Source organism: Trichechus manatus, unplaced genomic scaffold (genome assembly GCF_000243295.1).
Source record: "Trichechus manatus latirostris isolate Lorelei unplaced genomic scaffold, TriManLat1.0 scaffold00199, whole genome shotgun sequence".
Taxonomy (NCBI): domain Eukaryota; kingdom Metazoa; phylum Chordata; class Mammalia; order Sirenia; family Trichechidae; genus Trichechus; species Trichechus manatus.
In genome coordinates, this window is record NW_004444135.1 from 3,851,979 (window position 1) to 3,869,108 (window position 17,130).

The window sequence follows — 17,130 nt, forward strand, 5'->3', positions numbered from 1 at the left end:
ACTACTCACCAAGGTAGAATGTAGAGCATTATCTTTATAAGTAGTGTCATGCCAATTGAGCTAGATGTTCCCCGAGACCATGGTCCCCAGAGCCCTCCGCCCAGCAACTCAGTCCCTCGGGGCCCTGTGAATATTTTTAAAAGAAAAATAAAGAAATTCTCAGGCAGACCAAAGCTGAGAGAGTCCATTGCCATCAGACCTGCTCTGCAAGAAATACTTTTAAAGGAAGTTTATAAGCAAACAAGGAATACAAAGGAACTTCCTAAATCTGATAAGGTACATGCACAAAAATCTTACAGCTAAGATTATACTCAATGGTGAATATTGAATGCTTTCCCCTTGCGATTGGGACCAGGGCAAAGATGTCTACTGTCACACATACACACACACACAAAGGAAGAAATAAAATTAATATAAAATTAATTTATTCACAGGTACAGAAATCCAAAAGAATTCTCTTCCTCTTCATCACCAGTCCTATACCCTAAATTTGTACCACAGAAGAGAAGGTTGTATAGCACATGGCCCAGATATTTTTGTGGACAGTAGTCTGAAAAAAAAAATCACAATATCCTAAACCTTAAGATAATGAATTCAACAAGCAGCTAATGGGAAAATGGGTATTGCAGAATTTATAGAATAAAAACAGAAAATAGCAGTAAATACCATAATCCCCCTTTCATGTTTCTTTACCACTTCTGATTTATAAGGGACCCTGGTGGCACAGTGGTTAAGTGCTTGGCTGCTGATCGAAAGGTTGGCAGTTTGAACCCACCAGCTGCTCCATGAGAGAAAGACGTGGCAGTCTGGTTCCGTAAAGATTTACAGCCTTGGAAACTCTATGGTGCAGTTCTACTCTGTCCTATAGGGTCACTGTGAGTCGGAATCAACTCAGTGGCAATGGGTTTGGTTTTTGGTTCTGATTTATGACCGATGTCAGTTAGGAAAGCTTTCAGCTGCAAGTAACATAAAACTAATTAACAAATAACTAAGAAAACAGGCATCTGGAAGTGGTGTTCATTCAGTTACTAAATAAAGCATCAAGGATATAAACTCTGTGCTCTACCATTCTTAGCATGTTTTACTTGCCTCCTCATGCCACTGCTCCAGGTGTCATGCCCATGTTTAAGTCAGGAAGAAGTGGAAAGTAGTGGCACCAGTGACACTTGTTTCTTTTAAGTAGGGAAAATCTTTTCAAGAAGTCCCCTAGCAGACCTCACTTCTGTCCCACTGGCCAAGGGTGGCTGATAAAGTATCTGATAAAAGATATCAGAATTGACATGGCTGGTTTAGGTCTGTATTTCTCCACAGGTGCTTAGTTGGCATCTTGAACAGGGCAATTGTTTGGGACTGTCCTATGCATTATGGGACATGTAGCATCCCTCGTCCTGGCTTCTAAATACCAGTAGTGCTTCTCAGATACTAAGACAACCAAAAATGCCCCCCCGCCCACATTTGCACTCTCCGAGGAGGGGTGACACTATTCCTAGTTGAGAACCACTGGGCCATTAGTGGTTTATCACCTGGGCTGGGCATACTGTTGCCCCAAACCTAATTAGGATTCCCTTAGCAAGGAAGAAGGGAGGGATGTCTGCCCTTCTACCCATCTTGCTTTAATTTTTTTGCCCTTAATTGGAGTTGGGAGACAGGAGGTTTGGGTATAATGATGTGGGGAGATGTGTAGGAGGGAGCACAGGGATAGGGTTGGAGGTAGGGGTAGTGAGGGAGGGGATAGAAATAGACTCAGGAGAAGGGGCAGGGAATAAGCCGAAGAAGTGCATTTAGTGTTGCTCCATATGGTCCAGGTAAGATAGCAAGAAGAGAGTAAAGGAAAAGGGGCATGGCGTGGAGGAATCACCTAGGATATACCTGATGGCTATTTTCCCAAAGACCAGCCTCTCCATCTTTTGCTTTCCACCCCAACAGGCAGAATTACTAGCCCATTTCACACCTGCCTCTTGTCTTTTCCAAAGCAGAACAATTACTTAAAAGCTATTGTACCTCATATATATTTCATCACTGCACTGACCACACTGTTATATAACCACCCATTTATGTGCCTCTGTCCCTAATCAGACAGCTCTTTAGGAGGTCTTATTTATCTTTGATTCCCCAGTATGTCACATAATAGAAATGCAGGTAATGATTGCTGAATGAAGAATGAGTGGAAGGAAGGGAGTGATGGAGGAAAGGAGGGGAGAAAAGAAACCATGTACTTTAATTTACAGTCTCTGATGTTCCTCATTCCAATCAGTTCAACACAGAAGAGTTGGATTCCTCTTCTGTTCTGAACCCTTAAAGATGCCTTACATGCATACTGCTGATTCTGGACTTCAAAGCACTTTACTGTGAGTTCCTGACCTCCAATCCTCATACCGGACTGTTCTTATCTCCTTTATATCCTGCTTCTTATTATCTTCTTGTCTTTGACACCTTCCACATTTCCCTTTCAAGGCCAGAATATGCCTTTTTCCTTATGCTGCTGGCATGTATGTGTCCCAGGACCCTAAGTCTTCACATAAGTTCTGTCTACTCTTAAAAATATTGTATGCTTGGGGCTTTTTATCTTATTGGCTCCAAGGAAAATCAAGATTCTGCATTGAATTTAAATTTAATCTGTTAGTCACTTTATTATGCTTAAAGAATAACTTTTTATGATGAGGAATGCCTTTAGTTATGTTCCTAATTCTAAGAGTCTGCAGTTTTTTTTGTTAGTTTAAGTTGAACCTGATCGCTGAAGTCATAGTGGGTTAATTTTCATAAGGTTAATAAGTACTATCAACCTATAGCAAACCTAGTTTACAACTTTAAGAAATACAGTTTTCAACAACAAACATAATCTCAAGATTACAAATCAGCAATCTTTGGAATTATTAAAACAGATCTTAAAACATTAGAGAAAAGTTCTTTACCCTTAATAAACAGATAACAGCAGAAACTCAGTACAGATTTAAGTTACATTTATGGTAACTAGTATGTACGTAGGAGCCCTGGTGACGCAGTGGTTAAGCATTCAGCTGCTAACCAAAAGATTGGTAGTTTGAATCCACCAGCCACTCCGTGGAAACCCTATGGGGCAGTTCTACTCTGTCCTATAGGGTCACTATGAGTCGGAATTGACTTGATGGCAACAGTTTTTTGTTTTTTTTAGTATGTACATATTTGCTAACTTTCTCTCATGTATTCTAAACTAAGCTAAACGGTTCATCTATAGTGCCTTGCGTTTTCATAAAAACTTGTCACCTGCTATTAAAGTTTAAAGCATCTGGTTTCAACTTAATTTTTTTAAAATTATGAAATAGATGTATTCAAGAGTGTATAAATGTGTGTGTATGTGTAAATGTATGTATTATCTCCTGCATTTTACTACCCAGTTTAGGAAATAGCCAATTTAATCAGGGCTGAATCAAAGACATTTGAGATTCATAATTTTTAATTCGATATCACATTTTCAAAACTTTTCTATATCCCTTTTAAACAAAGTATTGATGTATCACTTCCCCGTTTACATGTACTTTATGGCTTATAGAACACTTTCAAATCCATGATTTCATTTAATCTCCACAAAAACTCAGTGAGGTCAGAATGTAAACCCCGTTTTACAGATGAGGCTGAAGCTCAGAACAACTGACGTGGCCAAACTCCTGCAGCTACTACATCACAGAGCCAGGACATGAAATCCAGCTCCTCTTACACACTTTTTTTTTTACCATTTATTTCTGAAAATGACATCACAAATTTCCTGACAAATTGTTAATAATTCATAATTACATGGTGCCTGAGCTTTCCAGAATGTTTGTATTTCAATAGAGGACTTCAACAGGCAAAAATGTTAAGCCTGAAGATTAATCTCCTAGATAAAATTTCAGGTGCAAGCCTGTGAGGGCAAGTGGGCCCTTCTGGAGTTGCCTAAATCATACCATGTCACTAACATCAAATAGGTCCCAAGCAAGCAATTTAGGGATTACACTAATCCCTCTCCAATTGGTTAGGTTCTTGAAAACTCTCATGGTAAATAAACCAGTAGTTTAGGAATTTAAGACTTTATGGTGGAAAATAGGATTATGGGGCCCTTGAATGGGTGTGTGAGGGGGTCAATCTAGTCAAGAGTTGTTGGGTTTGGATTTTGTTGGAGCCCTGGTAGCATAGTGGTTAAGTGCTCAACTGCTAACCAAAAGGTCGACAGTTCAAACCCACCACAGGAGAAAGATGTGGCAGTCTGCTTCCATAAAGATTACAGCCCTGGAAATTCTATGGGGCAGTTCTACTCTGTCCTATAGAGTAACTATGAGTCAGAATTGACTTTGACAGCAATGGGTTTTTATCATTACCTTCAGTGTACCAAAAAATAAACCAACCAACCAACGTATTGCCATCAAGTCGATCCCAACTCATAGTGACCCTATAGGACAAAGTAGAACTGCCCCATAGGGTTTCCAAGGAGCAGCTGGTAGATTCAAACTGCCAATCTTTTTGTTAGCAGCCGAGCTCTAAACCACTGTGCCACCAGGGCTCCTTCAGTGTACCACAGGCCTCAAATTCCTCTAGCAGTGGGCTGTTGTTGCCTTGTGCTGAAGGTGGGGGCTAGGGTGCCAGAAGGTGTTTCTCAGTGTTCGTGCTCCTCCCTTCTCAGCTCTCAGCCGGCCCTGCAAGCCTGCACCAGAGGGGCTTTCTCTCCAAGCTCTGGTGGCAGCCTGCTGTTGCTTGTTACTCAGTACTGGGCTCCTGGTCAAGGCAGGGGGAGTCTGTTGCACTGGGTCCTCTTCAGGTTTAGGCTGGCCCTGTGCACCTGGGCCTCAGGTGTGGGGCTTTCTCGGTGTTCCTGCCCTTTGCCCATGTGGCAGCCAACTCTGCCTTGTATCTGTGGTCTTGTGCTTCGATTCATCCACAGGGTTTCCACTTTTTGCCCCAGAGGTAGGAGACCTGTACTTGGTGTTAGTATAGGGTCCTGGGCCGGAGCCCCACCCCACCTCCCCCACCAGGTAGCTGCCAGTCACCTCCTGCAATCTGCCCCATTCAGGGGCTCTCTCTGGTCTTCTGGCCTACCTGTATCTTTCTTGTGAGGCCCTTGGACAAGGGCTGGTGGGTTTCCCCTCAGGTGTGGAGTTCCAGGCTGTTCCGGATTGACTTCCTAGCCCACATTTAGCCTTTTATTGTTGTTGTGTGGCATTGAGTCTATTCCCACTTGTAGTGAGCCTGTATGGCAGAGCAGAACTGCCCCACTGGGTTTCCTAGGCTGCAATCTTTACAGGAGCAGATTGCCGGGCCTTTTCTCCCATGGAGCCACTGGTGGATTCGAACTGCCAACCTTTCCATTAGCAGCCGAGGGCTTAAACATTGTGCCACCAGGGTTCCTTTAACAGTATCTTAAGATTTAGCTTACCAGCAAATATGGCGTCAGCCTCTTCTTCCTGTGCTCTACCACAGACGAGACAGTTCTTCTGTCCCTTCTCTCCTTGGAAGTCCTGGCTCCTCTTTGGAAATCAGGTTACTTGGTTGTCTTATGACCCCAGCTGTGTGATAGCTCAACAAAATGTAATGATTTTGTGGTTTATCTGGTGTTTTCTCATTACGACAGATGCAACATTTTTTTTTTTTTTGCAACTTTCTACATCCTAAGTGTAAGAGTAACTCTCTCAAGGCTGGACTTATTTATTTTTTCCCATACAAAAATGTATACATACATTGTTATGTGACTCTAATTGCTCTCCCCATACTGTGACAGTACACTCCTCCTTTCCACAAGGCTGGACTTACTTAAATAAAATTTTCCCTTATTCCTCCAGCCAGAGTAGCTCTCTCTGTCCTCTGAACTCCCATAGGTCTTTCTTAGTACCACTATTACGTATTTATACTTTTTACCTATATTTGTGTATCTGTTTTATCTCCCCTACTGAACTGTAAGCTATATGAGGTCATGTCTTGATAAGGTATATATTCTCAGCAGTGCCTAGTATCCTGTTTTACACATAATGCAAGCACTTGGTAACACGCACTGGATGGGTGACAGGGCTTTGTGAAGAAGCAGGCGAGGAAGTCCTGAAGAGGTGAATGGTTAGGAAAATGAGGTTACTGTTCTAAGCAGAGAGAGCTAAGGGTAGACGTGGCTTTTCTGTCTTTTATTTAAAACTCTTATCCACATGTGAGCATTTGGTAGTATCCATGGTCCAGAATTAGACATCGTACTTGAATGTAAAAGAGTTCAGTACCATTCTAGAGGGAGACACTGCAGGACACTGTTCTTTGGGAAGCAGCTGTACCTACGAAAACGCCTCTTCCAGTAAAGTTTTGACCCGACTCAAACATTCTTGTAAAGCAAATCCTACTCGTCCTGCAGATTTCACTATGATATTAAAGAGATGCTTCCCTAAGAACAAGCAGATGTGAAAACTTTGGAGGCATAATAACTAAGGTGGTTAGACAGGTGACAAGCCAGAAAATGGTTTTCCAGCTCTAGGAGTTTCGCTGTCTTGATCTTTCAAGCCATGGGAATTTTCGCTCTGCCTGAGGAGTCACTGAGTCCATACTTGTGGATCCAGAGATCCCTTTCTACTCCTCTTGTCTGGATCAGTACAATTTTGGCTGCATTAGCACACAAATGCCAGGTGCTGTCACTTTTACGTTAGAATATGTGATGTATTCTAATGTAAAAAGATCCTAGAGTGCCCTAGTTTACCAGTTAATGAAGGTAAACTCTAGGCACCAATTTTCGTATATTGAGGAATGCCTTTATTAATGTAATAGCATCTGCTTCATTAGTAAGTTATTCTTTTACCAGCTGAAGACTAGATAATTTATTGCCCAGGTTGAAGAGCTCTTTTTTTTCCTTCTCCCAGTTTTGTGTGGAATTTTGGATCAGGAACTTTGTCCGCAGAGGTTTTCAGCTTCCTGATTTCTAGGCACAGAGTTCGGATCTTTGTCCTCATGTTGACAGGCTTAGGGTGGTATCTGCTGATTGGTTTGCCACAGTGCTTTGTAGTCACTTGTTTCTAAGGGAACCAACAGAGGGAGGGTCTTTTGAGTAGATAAGGACAGAAACATTTCCTTACCCCCACTAAGTCACAGGTATTGGAAAATAAAGCCAAACTCTTTATGTGTATCTTGACCTTTGAATATTCAACTACTGCTACTTTCTTTAAAATTCTTTCTTTGGGGAATATATGCTGATTAACCCTTCTGGCTGATGTTTTCAGTTGAGAGGTGGTCACAAGGAACGACACTAGAGAAGAAACCAGAACGTGTAAAAGAACCAGAAAAAGCATCTGTAATTTCCCCAGAACCTACACGGAAGGAAAAATCTACGGACACAGAGGAGGACAATATATCCAAACCACTGTTTAGCAACAAAACCACCCAGTTTCCGTCAGTTCATGCGGAACTCTCAGAGCATGTGGACATACCTGAAATAGTCTATGGTTCTTCTTCCAAACCATCCACTCCTAAGGTTACCACCCCACCCTCATCACCATCTCCAGCAGCTGTCCCACCAGAGTTTGCCTATGTTCCAGCTGACCCAGCTCAGTTTGCTGCCCAGATGTTAGGTAAAATTTCGTCTGTTCGTTCTGATCAATCTGACGTTTTAATGGTGGACGTGGCAACAAGTATGCCTGCTCTTTCTGAGGAGGTGCTGAGCTCAGAGGCTTCTGAAGATACTGTGGTGTCCCCTCCTCTTGTGTGTTCTGGAGAGGTGGTAGCAATGCAGGTTCTGAGCCAAACGTCTGTCCATGTAGATACAGGTCCTAAACCCAAAGACGATGAGGCTGAACCATCAACGGCTTCCCCACTCCCCTTGCAGGATGAACAAGAACCTCCTGCTTATGATCAACCTCCTGAAGTCCCTTTTCAGGCTGATATTCAGGTTACATCAACCCTTCATATATCATCTATATATAATGATGTGCCTGTGACTGAAGGAGTTTTTGTCGAGCAAATGCCAGAACAAATAGTTATCCCTTTTACTGATCAAGTTGCTTGTCTTAAAGAAAACGAGCAGTCACCACCAGTTAGTCCAAAACCTGTAGCAACCAAGACAGCCTCAGGCATGTCTGCAGAATCGGTAAATTCTGCAAAACTCGCGGTACAGTTGGAGGAGGATGAAAAACATGTGTCCTCAGTACATTTGGAGGCAGAAGGAACAGTTCTGCTCTCTGACACCTCTTTGAAAGGTCTGCAAGAGGTGGCTGCACAATATGCAGAGGGCTCTGTCCAGTCAGTGGGTTCTGAGAAATCTCTGCACCTTGAAATGGAGGTCAGTGCTGTAGTCTCTGATGATACTGGGCAGGATGAGTCATGGGAAAACTCTGCCCCCCTGGAGATGGAGGCCAACCCTGTGTTCTCTGGGGGATCTGCAAAAGATGTACACTCAAGTACATCTGTAAAATCATCTAGTGGCTCCCCCAATCCTGTTCCAGAAGGTCTTACAGAACCAGAAATCGAACCAGAAGAGGAAGCAGCACCTGAACAAGGTTTGATGGAGCCAGGTAAGAAAATTAGATACTTACACAATTAAAAATTGCATTTCAGGTGACATCTGTATTTCAGGTAACCATCTAGGTAGCCTCCCTTCAGATTGGATCAAGTGTCTTTATTTTCAATAGTTTTTTAAATGCCAAACCTACTTAAATGCTTTGCTGTATTTTAGATTTTACAGTCATGAGGTGAGTGATTTTAAAGTGACATCCCCAAGTTTGGTCATCTAGCACTTTTGTGCTATTCTTTTGGACACATTATGTTTTAAAAAACACTAGAGCCTGTTGTTGGGTAAAAAAATATACTCATGGGATCTAACTATTTTGTGCTCCTATTACAAAACTATTTAGGGGTTGTTGGTTTGAAATTTTTCACTTGTGAATGTAAGATCAAACTATAGCCGTGCATTTACATAGGTCATGGCATTTAACCTCCTCCACTTCTTAAGAAAAGGAGAAGGAAAAAGAGTGAAAGAAATGGTGGTGTGTTTGACTGCTTTCGCACTGAGGCAGGAGAGCTCTGCAACCAGGTTTGGGGTGCTGGGTCAAGCATGCATGTCCTGCCTGGGAGCTTCTGCAGCTGAGAGAGCAACTTCATAGCTGGATGGAGAGGAAAGGTCAGGCTGAACCTCTGTCACACAGGGGACCAGGGACGGATGAGCAGCAGAAAGGATCGCCAGGCACTTGAGCAACAATGGATGCAGTTCAGATGATTGGCTTCCTTCCATCAGTTCCTTCGACAAGTGCCCAAATCAAGCTGCTTTCCTAGCTGCTGACCAGCCACCGTTTCCCTGTGACACAGATGTGATTTGACCTCTGTCTCGATCTAATTATGAGACTTGGTCTGCTCACCCTGCTGCCCCACGCAGGCAATCGCAGGAGCCTTTGTCTTTAGGGATGGATGGGGCATGCATGACCAATCTCCCCATTCCTCTTGCAGAAACACTCTCAACTTTGATTCTTACCAGAGCCAGGATGATGATAAAGAAGTGTTACAAAAGCAGGTGTTTAGAAAAGATCAAATTCTGTCTGGCAGTGTGATGGGGATTCTGTACAGCTGAAAAGGCAGAGGGCAGCGTTGGGAGTATAGCACGTGGGACTGGCATTACACTTGTGGCTTAAGCAGCACTTCCATACCGAGTCACTGTTGTCCAGTGCTTAACTTTTCCTGAAGCAAAACAGAGTTGGCCTCAGCACGAAGAGGCTACTTAACAACAACAAACTGAGTGAGCTAGCAAACTCGCTCTCCTCTTTAAAGAACTGGAGACTTGGCTTGTACATATTTTTTAATGAGCTTGAAGAAAGATCCATTGAAAAGTATCTGGAGCTATTGAAAACATAACTGCTTAATCATGTGCATAGTGTTATTTTATTTTCTGGGAAAAAGGCTGCACCAGGGATAGATGGCCCAGTGTTCCAAGGTGACATCAACACATCTGGGCAAAGTGAAAGAACGAAACTACTCCATCAGGCACTTCTTTCTCCTAGGTCCCATCTTCTGGGACTAGTTCTCCAAGACAGTACTGTCTTCATTAGGCAAGTCAAACTTGAGATTATAGACTCCTTGGTGTAAGCAGATGGATGGCAGACCTAGACCTCTACATACTTTCTTAAAGAACCCCTGTGGGGCCAACTAGCCTTTTACTGCCACCCAGGACCTATGATTTCAAACCTTGCCATAATAAGGGGTACTCTCTGGGGTGCTGAGTCCTAGATTATGTGGCATCTGTGACAGATTAATGGGAGCTAATGGTGCCTGTAAAGGGCCAGAGATATTTGATTATGTGCACAAAAGTTGACACCTAGTGCTAACTTTCACCAGTAAAGAAAAAATCACTATGCAGATGCATTAACCCTTTTTTCAATGGCTTAACATACTCTTCAGTTGATTTTTTTTGTAAAGCCAGAAGTTTTGTTGACCGTCCATTTCCTCTCTGAGGACCCTGTGGAAGCCATGTCTATAAAGTTTAAGTGCCTGGGAACAGCAGCTTAGAATGAGATTGCTTCTTCAGCCACAACTCTAGTGTCCCTGCCACTTGCTATCAGAACAACCCTGTTCTCGTTTTCCAGCTATAGAGAATCTCTCTTCTTTCACATTACCAAACACAATTTACTTAGCCCTCTCTATAGCATGCTTTATGGCACATATCACCACAGCTGTTTGTTTATATGTAAAAAAGATTTACAAAGACATTTTTGTGCATAGTGCTTGATACAGAGACCGAATCTTTAATGCCTGCAAATTTTTTTTTTTTTTATAGCGATAGCAGCAAGCGAAGCAGGACAACCACCACCATATTCTAACATGTGGACCCTTTATTGTCTAGCTGATATGAATCAACAAAGTCGCCCATCACCGCCACCTGCACCTGGGCCTTTACCCCAGGCAACCCTCTATTTATCTAATTCTAAGGATCCACAGTTTCTGCAGCATCCACCGAAAGTTACTTCTCCAACTTATGTGATGATGGACGACACCAAGAAGACCAGTGCGCCACCTTTTATTTTAGTAGGCTCAAATGTTCAGGAAGCACAGGATTGGAAACCTCTTCCTGGACATGCTGTTGTTTCACAGTCAGATACCTTGAAGAGATATGCTGCAGTACAAGTACCCATTGCTGTTCCTGCAGATCAAAAATTCCAGAAACATACCCCAAATTCCCAGAATGCTAGTCCTCCTACAAGTGGACAAGATGTCCCCCGACCACAAAGCCCAGTTTTTCTTTCTGTTGCTTTCCCAGTAGAAGATGTAGCCAAAAAAAGTTCAGGATCTGGTGACAAACGCACTCCCTTTGGAAGTTACGGTATTGCTGGAGAAATTACCGTGACTACTGCCCATGTTCGCAGAGCAGAAACTTAAAACTGGTAGGTGAATTTTCCTACCATAATACACGGCCCTTAACATGCTTGAGTTTTCAGCATTTTGATTTGCTGACCTGGAGATTGAGATATTTAAAAAAAAAAAATTAAGTTGAATTGAGATAATAGTATGCAGTGACCTGGGTATACTCTAACTTGACATGGTTATTGTCTCTTCAGCTTATCACCAATTTCTGATAAATGCACAGCAGGTGCACTGCACCACCATGACCTACACCAAGGATTTGGTGCCTAATATAAGAACCAATCAGCCAGTGAACTCAGTCACCTTTGAATACCTGTTCTGTGTCTAGCATCATGGCAGAGGCTTAACAGGGATGGATTTATAAAAAAAATAATAGTCTTATATGGGAACCTTATCATCCAGTTAGCATGTTTAATGAGTGGGGAGAAGCACAGATAAGACATGGAGGCTCGGACCCATGGGAGAGCAACATAACTGCTGATTCTATATGGAGCACCCAATGTAGTAAGAGTTTTGAACATTTACAGTAGTACAGACAGGTTGGAAACACATTAAAGAACTAAGGTGACAAATGGAATTAACTGTAGTAAGGCAGTTTATCACTCACAGATCATTTTTCAATTTGTCATTCAACTGGTACTTAACACCAAGTACTGTGCTGCCCCCCCCCCACCTGCGTATAGTAGAGTAAGAAAAACATGGAATTTACACCTTAGTGGCGGAAACAGACAAAAAAGTAAATTACAGTATGTGCATGAAGAAAACAAACAGGGACTGCTATAGGCCCCCCTTTAACAGCTGCCATTAGATACAGTGTTCAGGCACGTTCTCCGTGAGAGGATTTAAACTGATGCCCGAGTATGAGAAGGAACCAGACCTGAGAGCCTCCAGGAAGAGTCCTGTGGCAGGAAAGAGTTTGGAGGGTCAGGAAACTAAAACAGGCCCAAATAAGACTGCCTGGGAGGAGCCGGGGGAGAGTATATAAGAAAAAGATGAAGCTGGGAGAGGTTAAGTAGGGCTAGGAGAGAGATTTGGACTTACAGTTTGATGGGAAGCCAGCATTAATGTTTTATGCAGCAGAATGATATAATCAGATTCATGGATTAGAAGTCAAGCAGAGGCAGAGATAGCAGAGACACACATTAGGCGTACATAATACAAGTGTTATACGTTCACGCCAGGAGTTCAGTTACTTAGAACAATTTGTTTTGCTTTCAAGTTCTGAATATCTCAGAGACGGACGAAAGCCAGATGTCATCCATAGGTGTGAGTACTACAGTTGCTAGATTTAAGAACAGACAACTCTGAGTTATCAAAATGTCTTAGGGCTGTATGCATTTATGCCACCTCCATATAGTAAACTACTTATTCATCCTCTTCATGGACTTTTAGTGGAGCTGTCAAATGGCTGTTTTCAGCATGAAATGCTAGAATATTTTACTTCAGGTAACCAACAGATTAGTTAAGAGCTTAGTAACAGAGAGCAGATGGAGGGCAGATCTTGGATTTCTGACCTTCCACTCATTTCACATGTTCAGTGTCATCATTAAATCTAAACAATTCAATGTTTATGTTATTCCTAACAGATGCTGAAAATGACGTTGTCTGAGTCGTCATTCAAGGTGGAGTCTACCACCAAGCGTACTATTTCAATAAACTTCATGCAAGCATAAACCCTGTATTCTTGCTATTTTTTGTATAATTTAGAAGGTATGCAAGCAACCTAACGCAAAGGCCTTAAATGTTTTCAGACTTGTGAAGCAACAGCATTTTCCAACTCATGTATGTTATGTAAAAAAAAAATTAACCATTCCCATTCTAGCAGATCTAGTCACAAGTTTTCTCGCCAAGTGCTCCCACTTAATCACTCCCTAATTGGTATTCACATCAAATAAGTACAACAGTACCTCTCCACAATACAGCATTTACCCAGAGAGCATTTACCAAGTGCGAACTGCCTACCTGGTTGCCTGGTTACCTCTCTCTGGCCCTTGGGGACTGAGGCACCAAAAGGACTTCTTTGTAAGAACACTCTTGATAATTCAGGACAGTATTAATTGGCAGCATTAGTATACTTTAAATTTTAAAAGAAACCACACTTTCAGGGAACATTCTAAAGCCTTTATTTAGCATTAGGTAAACTATTTCATTATAACACTTGTTAACTTTAAGACAGCAGTTAAAATAATTTACTGACATCTACCTAAGGCCCTTTGGAGCAGTGTTTCAGTCTGGGGTTTGTGTGAGTGGATAAATACCGTAAGATTAATGTACCCCAACTAAAGGGGCCAAGCTACTGTACAGTAGGTCTCCATACATATTTTAAGTACACAGGTGCCTTGCAAACTTGAAATGCGCAAGACCTCCTTTTTATGGTTTGATACTTATATACATGAGTGCAACTTAGTTTCTCTGTGGCTCTTGCCACTGAAGTTGAAGCATTTAAAAGGGCTTGTCATTATGTAATAATGATGATTAAAATTTTTGTGAATTGCTAGATTTTATTTTATACATATTTTCAATTCAAACGTACAATTCAAATGTCTTATAGTTCTAATGACATTGATTACAGACAATTATAAAAGTAAATTCACAGCACTACAATAAACAAATGAAATACCTTTTCCACTTTAATTCTTTAGAATTTTCAAATCAGGAATATCTATTGTGAATATTCAGGCTTTTGTTTTGTTTTTAGAGGTGAAGATGGGTAAAGTTGAGAGGATTAGTATGAAGAAGCCATCTTATCAATGTAGTTTTTACAAAATGATATAACCTTCTCTACACTTGAGCACATAAATATTGTATAGGAGAATTCTAAACATCTCAAAGTTACACTGAAAACATTCAAGCATGACAGCATAAAAATATTCAAAATAACCTGATTTGGGATTACTGTAGAATTTATAAAGCTAATGTTATATTTAGGTATCGACCTTCAGTAAATATGGCAACCATAAAAAGCATATTCCCCAACAGTTTCTCTTACCTCTATATAAAATAGTTTTCCAAATTAAATATGTTTGGATAGCAAAATTATCTGTTCTTCCTAAGACTTTCATCACCAAAATCACTTTGTACCCTACTTTCGTTTGGTGAAATGCAAGTTACGAGTGGGCTTTTTTTTTTTAAAGGATGAGTAGAAATAAAGAAAAAACAATTTTTTAAAACATAGGTTTAAGACTTATTTGTAAATTAGCCAACCACCCTGACTTGTCTGCATTTTAATAAATGTCAGGCAAATTGAAGTAGTTTCTGTCCCAGTAGCTGCCCGAGTAAAGCCAGTCCTGTGCTCCGTTGTAGGGATTAGGACCTTGATGGAACCACCTGTTTAAAGAGAAAGGACAAGATTTATGAGGGAAACTGTTGGAAATCCCAGGGTCTCTGCTTCTTCACCAGCGTGCAGTGTCTCCCTACTGCTGCAACTCTTCCTCTCTTCCTGCTGGGAGCTGATAGGCATTTCCAGAGAGACTTTGAAAAAGTGATATTGTTTCTCTCTTTAAGGAACATGTGTGTAGAACAATATTCCAAAAGAAGCAATGATACCAAGCAAAAGGTTTATGAATGTCCCACAGCATCTAGCAATACTACTTAACAGAAGTAGGATCTTCTTAGTAGAGTTGACAGAACCAATATATTTGGTCCAATTAGTTTAATCTCCAGCCCCACTCATTATTTCCCACTAGAAGATTTAAGCAACTGGAAAGGAAAGGAAACTTTTACAACATGCTTAAGGAATACGTAAGGTGTCTGGTTCACAGTAAATGCCCCCCAAATCTTCGTTTTTTTTTTTTGTTGTTTGTTTGTTCCCATTTTCACAAGGATCTTCATGCTGAATTAGGATGAGACACTATGTTTTTACTTGCAGGCTGCTGCTGTTCTAATATTTTTATCTAAAAGAATTCCGAGCTGTTTATTTCGCCCAAGTTCTTAAAGCTCCAGTTTACAACTGAGCTGAGTGTCAGAGAAGTTAAATAACTGCCCAAGCTAGTAAGTGATAGCAAACTTAGGTCTAATTTTAAAGACCGTCATTTTTTCAATACACTGTGCTACACAGAATCCAGCGAAATTCATCTAATCCAAATCTTTCTGGGTCTCGATTTCCTCAATGATAATATGGATTCTTAGGGTGCATCTAGCTTTTAACATCCTCACATGTCCTACCTAATTCTAGAAGGAGCTGCCCTAGCTATTTTCTTGCATTAAAAAAAAACCTTACCCATTTCCCACAGCCCCAGCTTTCCTTAGGTGACAGAAATACAAACTTACTTAAAAGGTTCACAAATTTGTATAACATTTTATAAACATGATTTAGTTTTCAGGTAACATTTATGAAAATAGTTTTATATGTCTTTGCCATTCTTTCCAAACTGCTTCTGAAAATATTTATTAGAGTGCAGTTAGATTTGTTTGCTAAGTCCCAAATGTTCCTATTATCACCATAGCAGGAACGGGCTATGGAAGTAAAGGAATTAGCTTACTATGAAGCATTTTTTTTTTTCTCTTAGGGTTTTCCCTGTTGCTGGTTAAAGCAAATGGCCCTGTAGTCACTTTTCACACCAAAATCTGTACTTCTGGATTTTAACTTCCCTCTTATATAGAAGAGACAAGGTTTTAGGGGATAAGAGAGATAGTTGGCTTGACATTTACCTGTTATAACTGTGTGGAAATATTTTAACCTTAATTTCTAAACAGCCATTTTTCTTTGTCACTCATACAACTCTTTCAGCTCAAATACTGAGAATAGGTTAGTGGAAATAACTTTTCTCTCAGACCTGGGTGGGGCCGGTTCGGCAGGGTGTATGCTAGACAGACTGTTGCTCTGCATTGGCTAACACCCCACTCCCCTGCCTCACTGACATGCAGAAGCCTGTCTGAGGGACCAGCCACACACCTCGTCTTCCAGTCCTCTTCTGACTTGGACCTGTTTTTGCGGGCTGCTCTTTGTTTTTCCTCCAGTCGCTTTTTTTCTTCACTAGCTTGATCTAAATAAAAATAAGAATGTCAGTGAGAAGCCTTTCTTCTCTGTGTAGGGCATGCCAGGCACAGTCCTAAGCACAATAATGCTACGGAGAAGCACCATCCGTGTCCACGAGCATCATCTCCACTACACTGGAGCCCAGGCTAGTAAGAGGCAGAGCTGGCACTCAAGACCCCTCACCTCTCTCCATAGCTATGCCCTTTAAAAACCCTATACATTTACCCACCACTGGTCTGTCAGTCTGTCGTACTGTGGTGGCTTGCATGTTGCTATGATGCTGGAAGTTATGCCACCGGTATTTCAAATACCATCAGGGTTACCCAGGGTGGACAAGTTTCAGCAGAGCTTCCAGACTAAGACATACTATGAAGGAAGGCCTAGTGATTTACTTCTGAAAATCAGTCAATGAAAAATCTATGGATCACAACAGAATACTGTCCGATACAGTGCTGGAAGATGAGCCCTCTAGGTTGGAAGGCAACAACAGACTCAAGCATGCTGCCAATCATGAGGACAGCACAGGCCTGGGTAGTGTTTCATTCTGGTGTGCGTGGAGTCACCATGACTTGGAGCCAACTCGGCTTCAACTAACAACCACCACTGCCACCACCACACGCATTTATCAAAAAAGAACCAACTTACTCTTAAGGCCAAAAAATGATGTTAAGATACATCAGTGAAAACTTGGGTGGAAAAACTAAATACATGTCAAATTATTCTAAGTTCGTACTGAGACCTCATAGAGCTTCAGATTCCATTCAGAAGAAATTCAAAGAGTTTCCAAAATAACACTGCATTGTCTCACTGATAATTTGATGAATCAGAGTATTCAGTTA

The 17,130-nt window shown here is 41.4% G+C and overlaps 2 protein-coding genes across 4 annotated transcripts in view; one reads left to right on the forward strand and one right to left on the reverse strand.

Moving 5' to 3' along the window:
• The window catches only part of CABYR (calcium binding tyrosine phosphorylation regulated), a 28,125-nt gene extending 15,140 nt beyond the window's left edge, over positions 1-12,985 (forward strand). The window contains exons 4-6 of one of the 3 annotated variants that reach the window (XM_023742063.1): positions 7,194-8,480; positions 10,730-11,333; positions 12,900-12,985. In XM_023742063.1, coding sequence (XP_023597831.1) covers positions 7,194-8,480; positions 10,730-11,328 — 1,886 coding nt within the window. In that variant the 3' untranslated portion in view covers positions 11,329-11,333; positions 12,900-12,985. Of the gene's footprint in view, positions 1-7,193; positions 8,481-10,729; positions 11,365-12,899 lie in introns of those variants that run through there. The other 2 variants (XM_004387929.2, XM_023742064.1) reach the window with 2 other exon arrangements.
• A 1,499-nt stretch (positions 12,986-14,484) lies between these two features.
• Positions 14,485-17,130, reverse strand: part of OSBPL1A (oxysterol binding protein like 1A) — a 27,738-nt gene continuing 25,092 nt past the window's right edge. Inside the window, exons 8-9 of the mRNA XM_023742081.1 lie at positions 16,208-16,298; positions 14,485-14,640 (exon numbers count right to left, since the gene is read on the reverse strand). Of these exons, the coding sequence (XP_023597849.1) occupies positions 14,498-14,640; positions 16,208-16,298 (234 nt within the window). The 3' untranslated portion in view covers positions 14,485-14,497. The remainder of the gene's footprint in view (positions 14,641-16,207; positions 16,299-17,130) is intronic.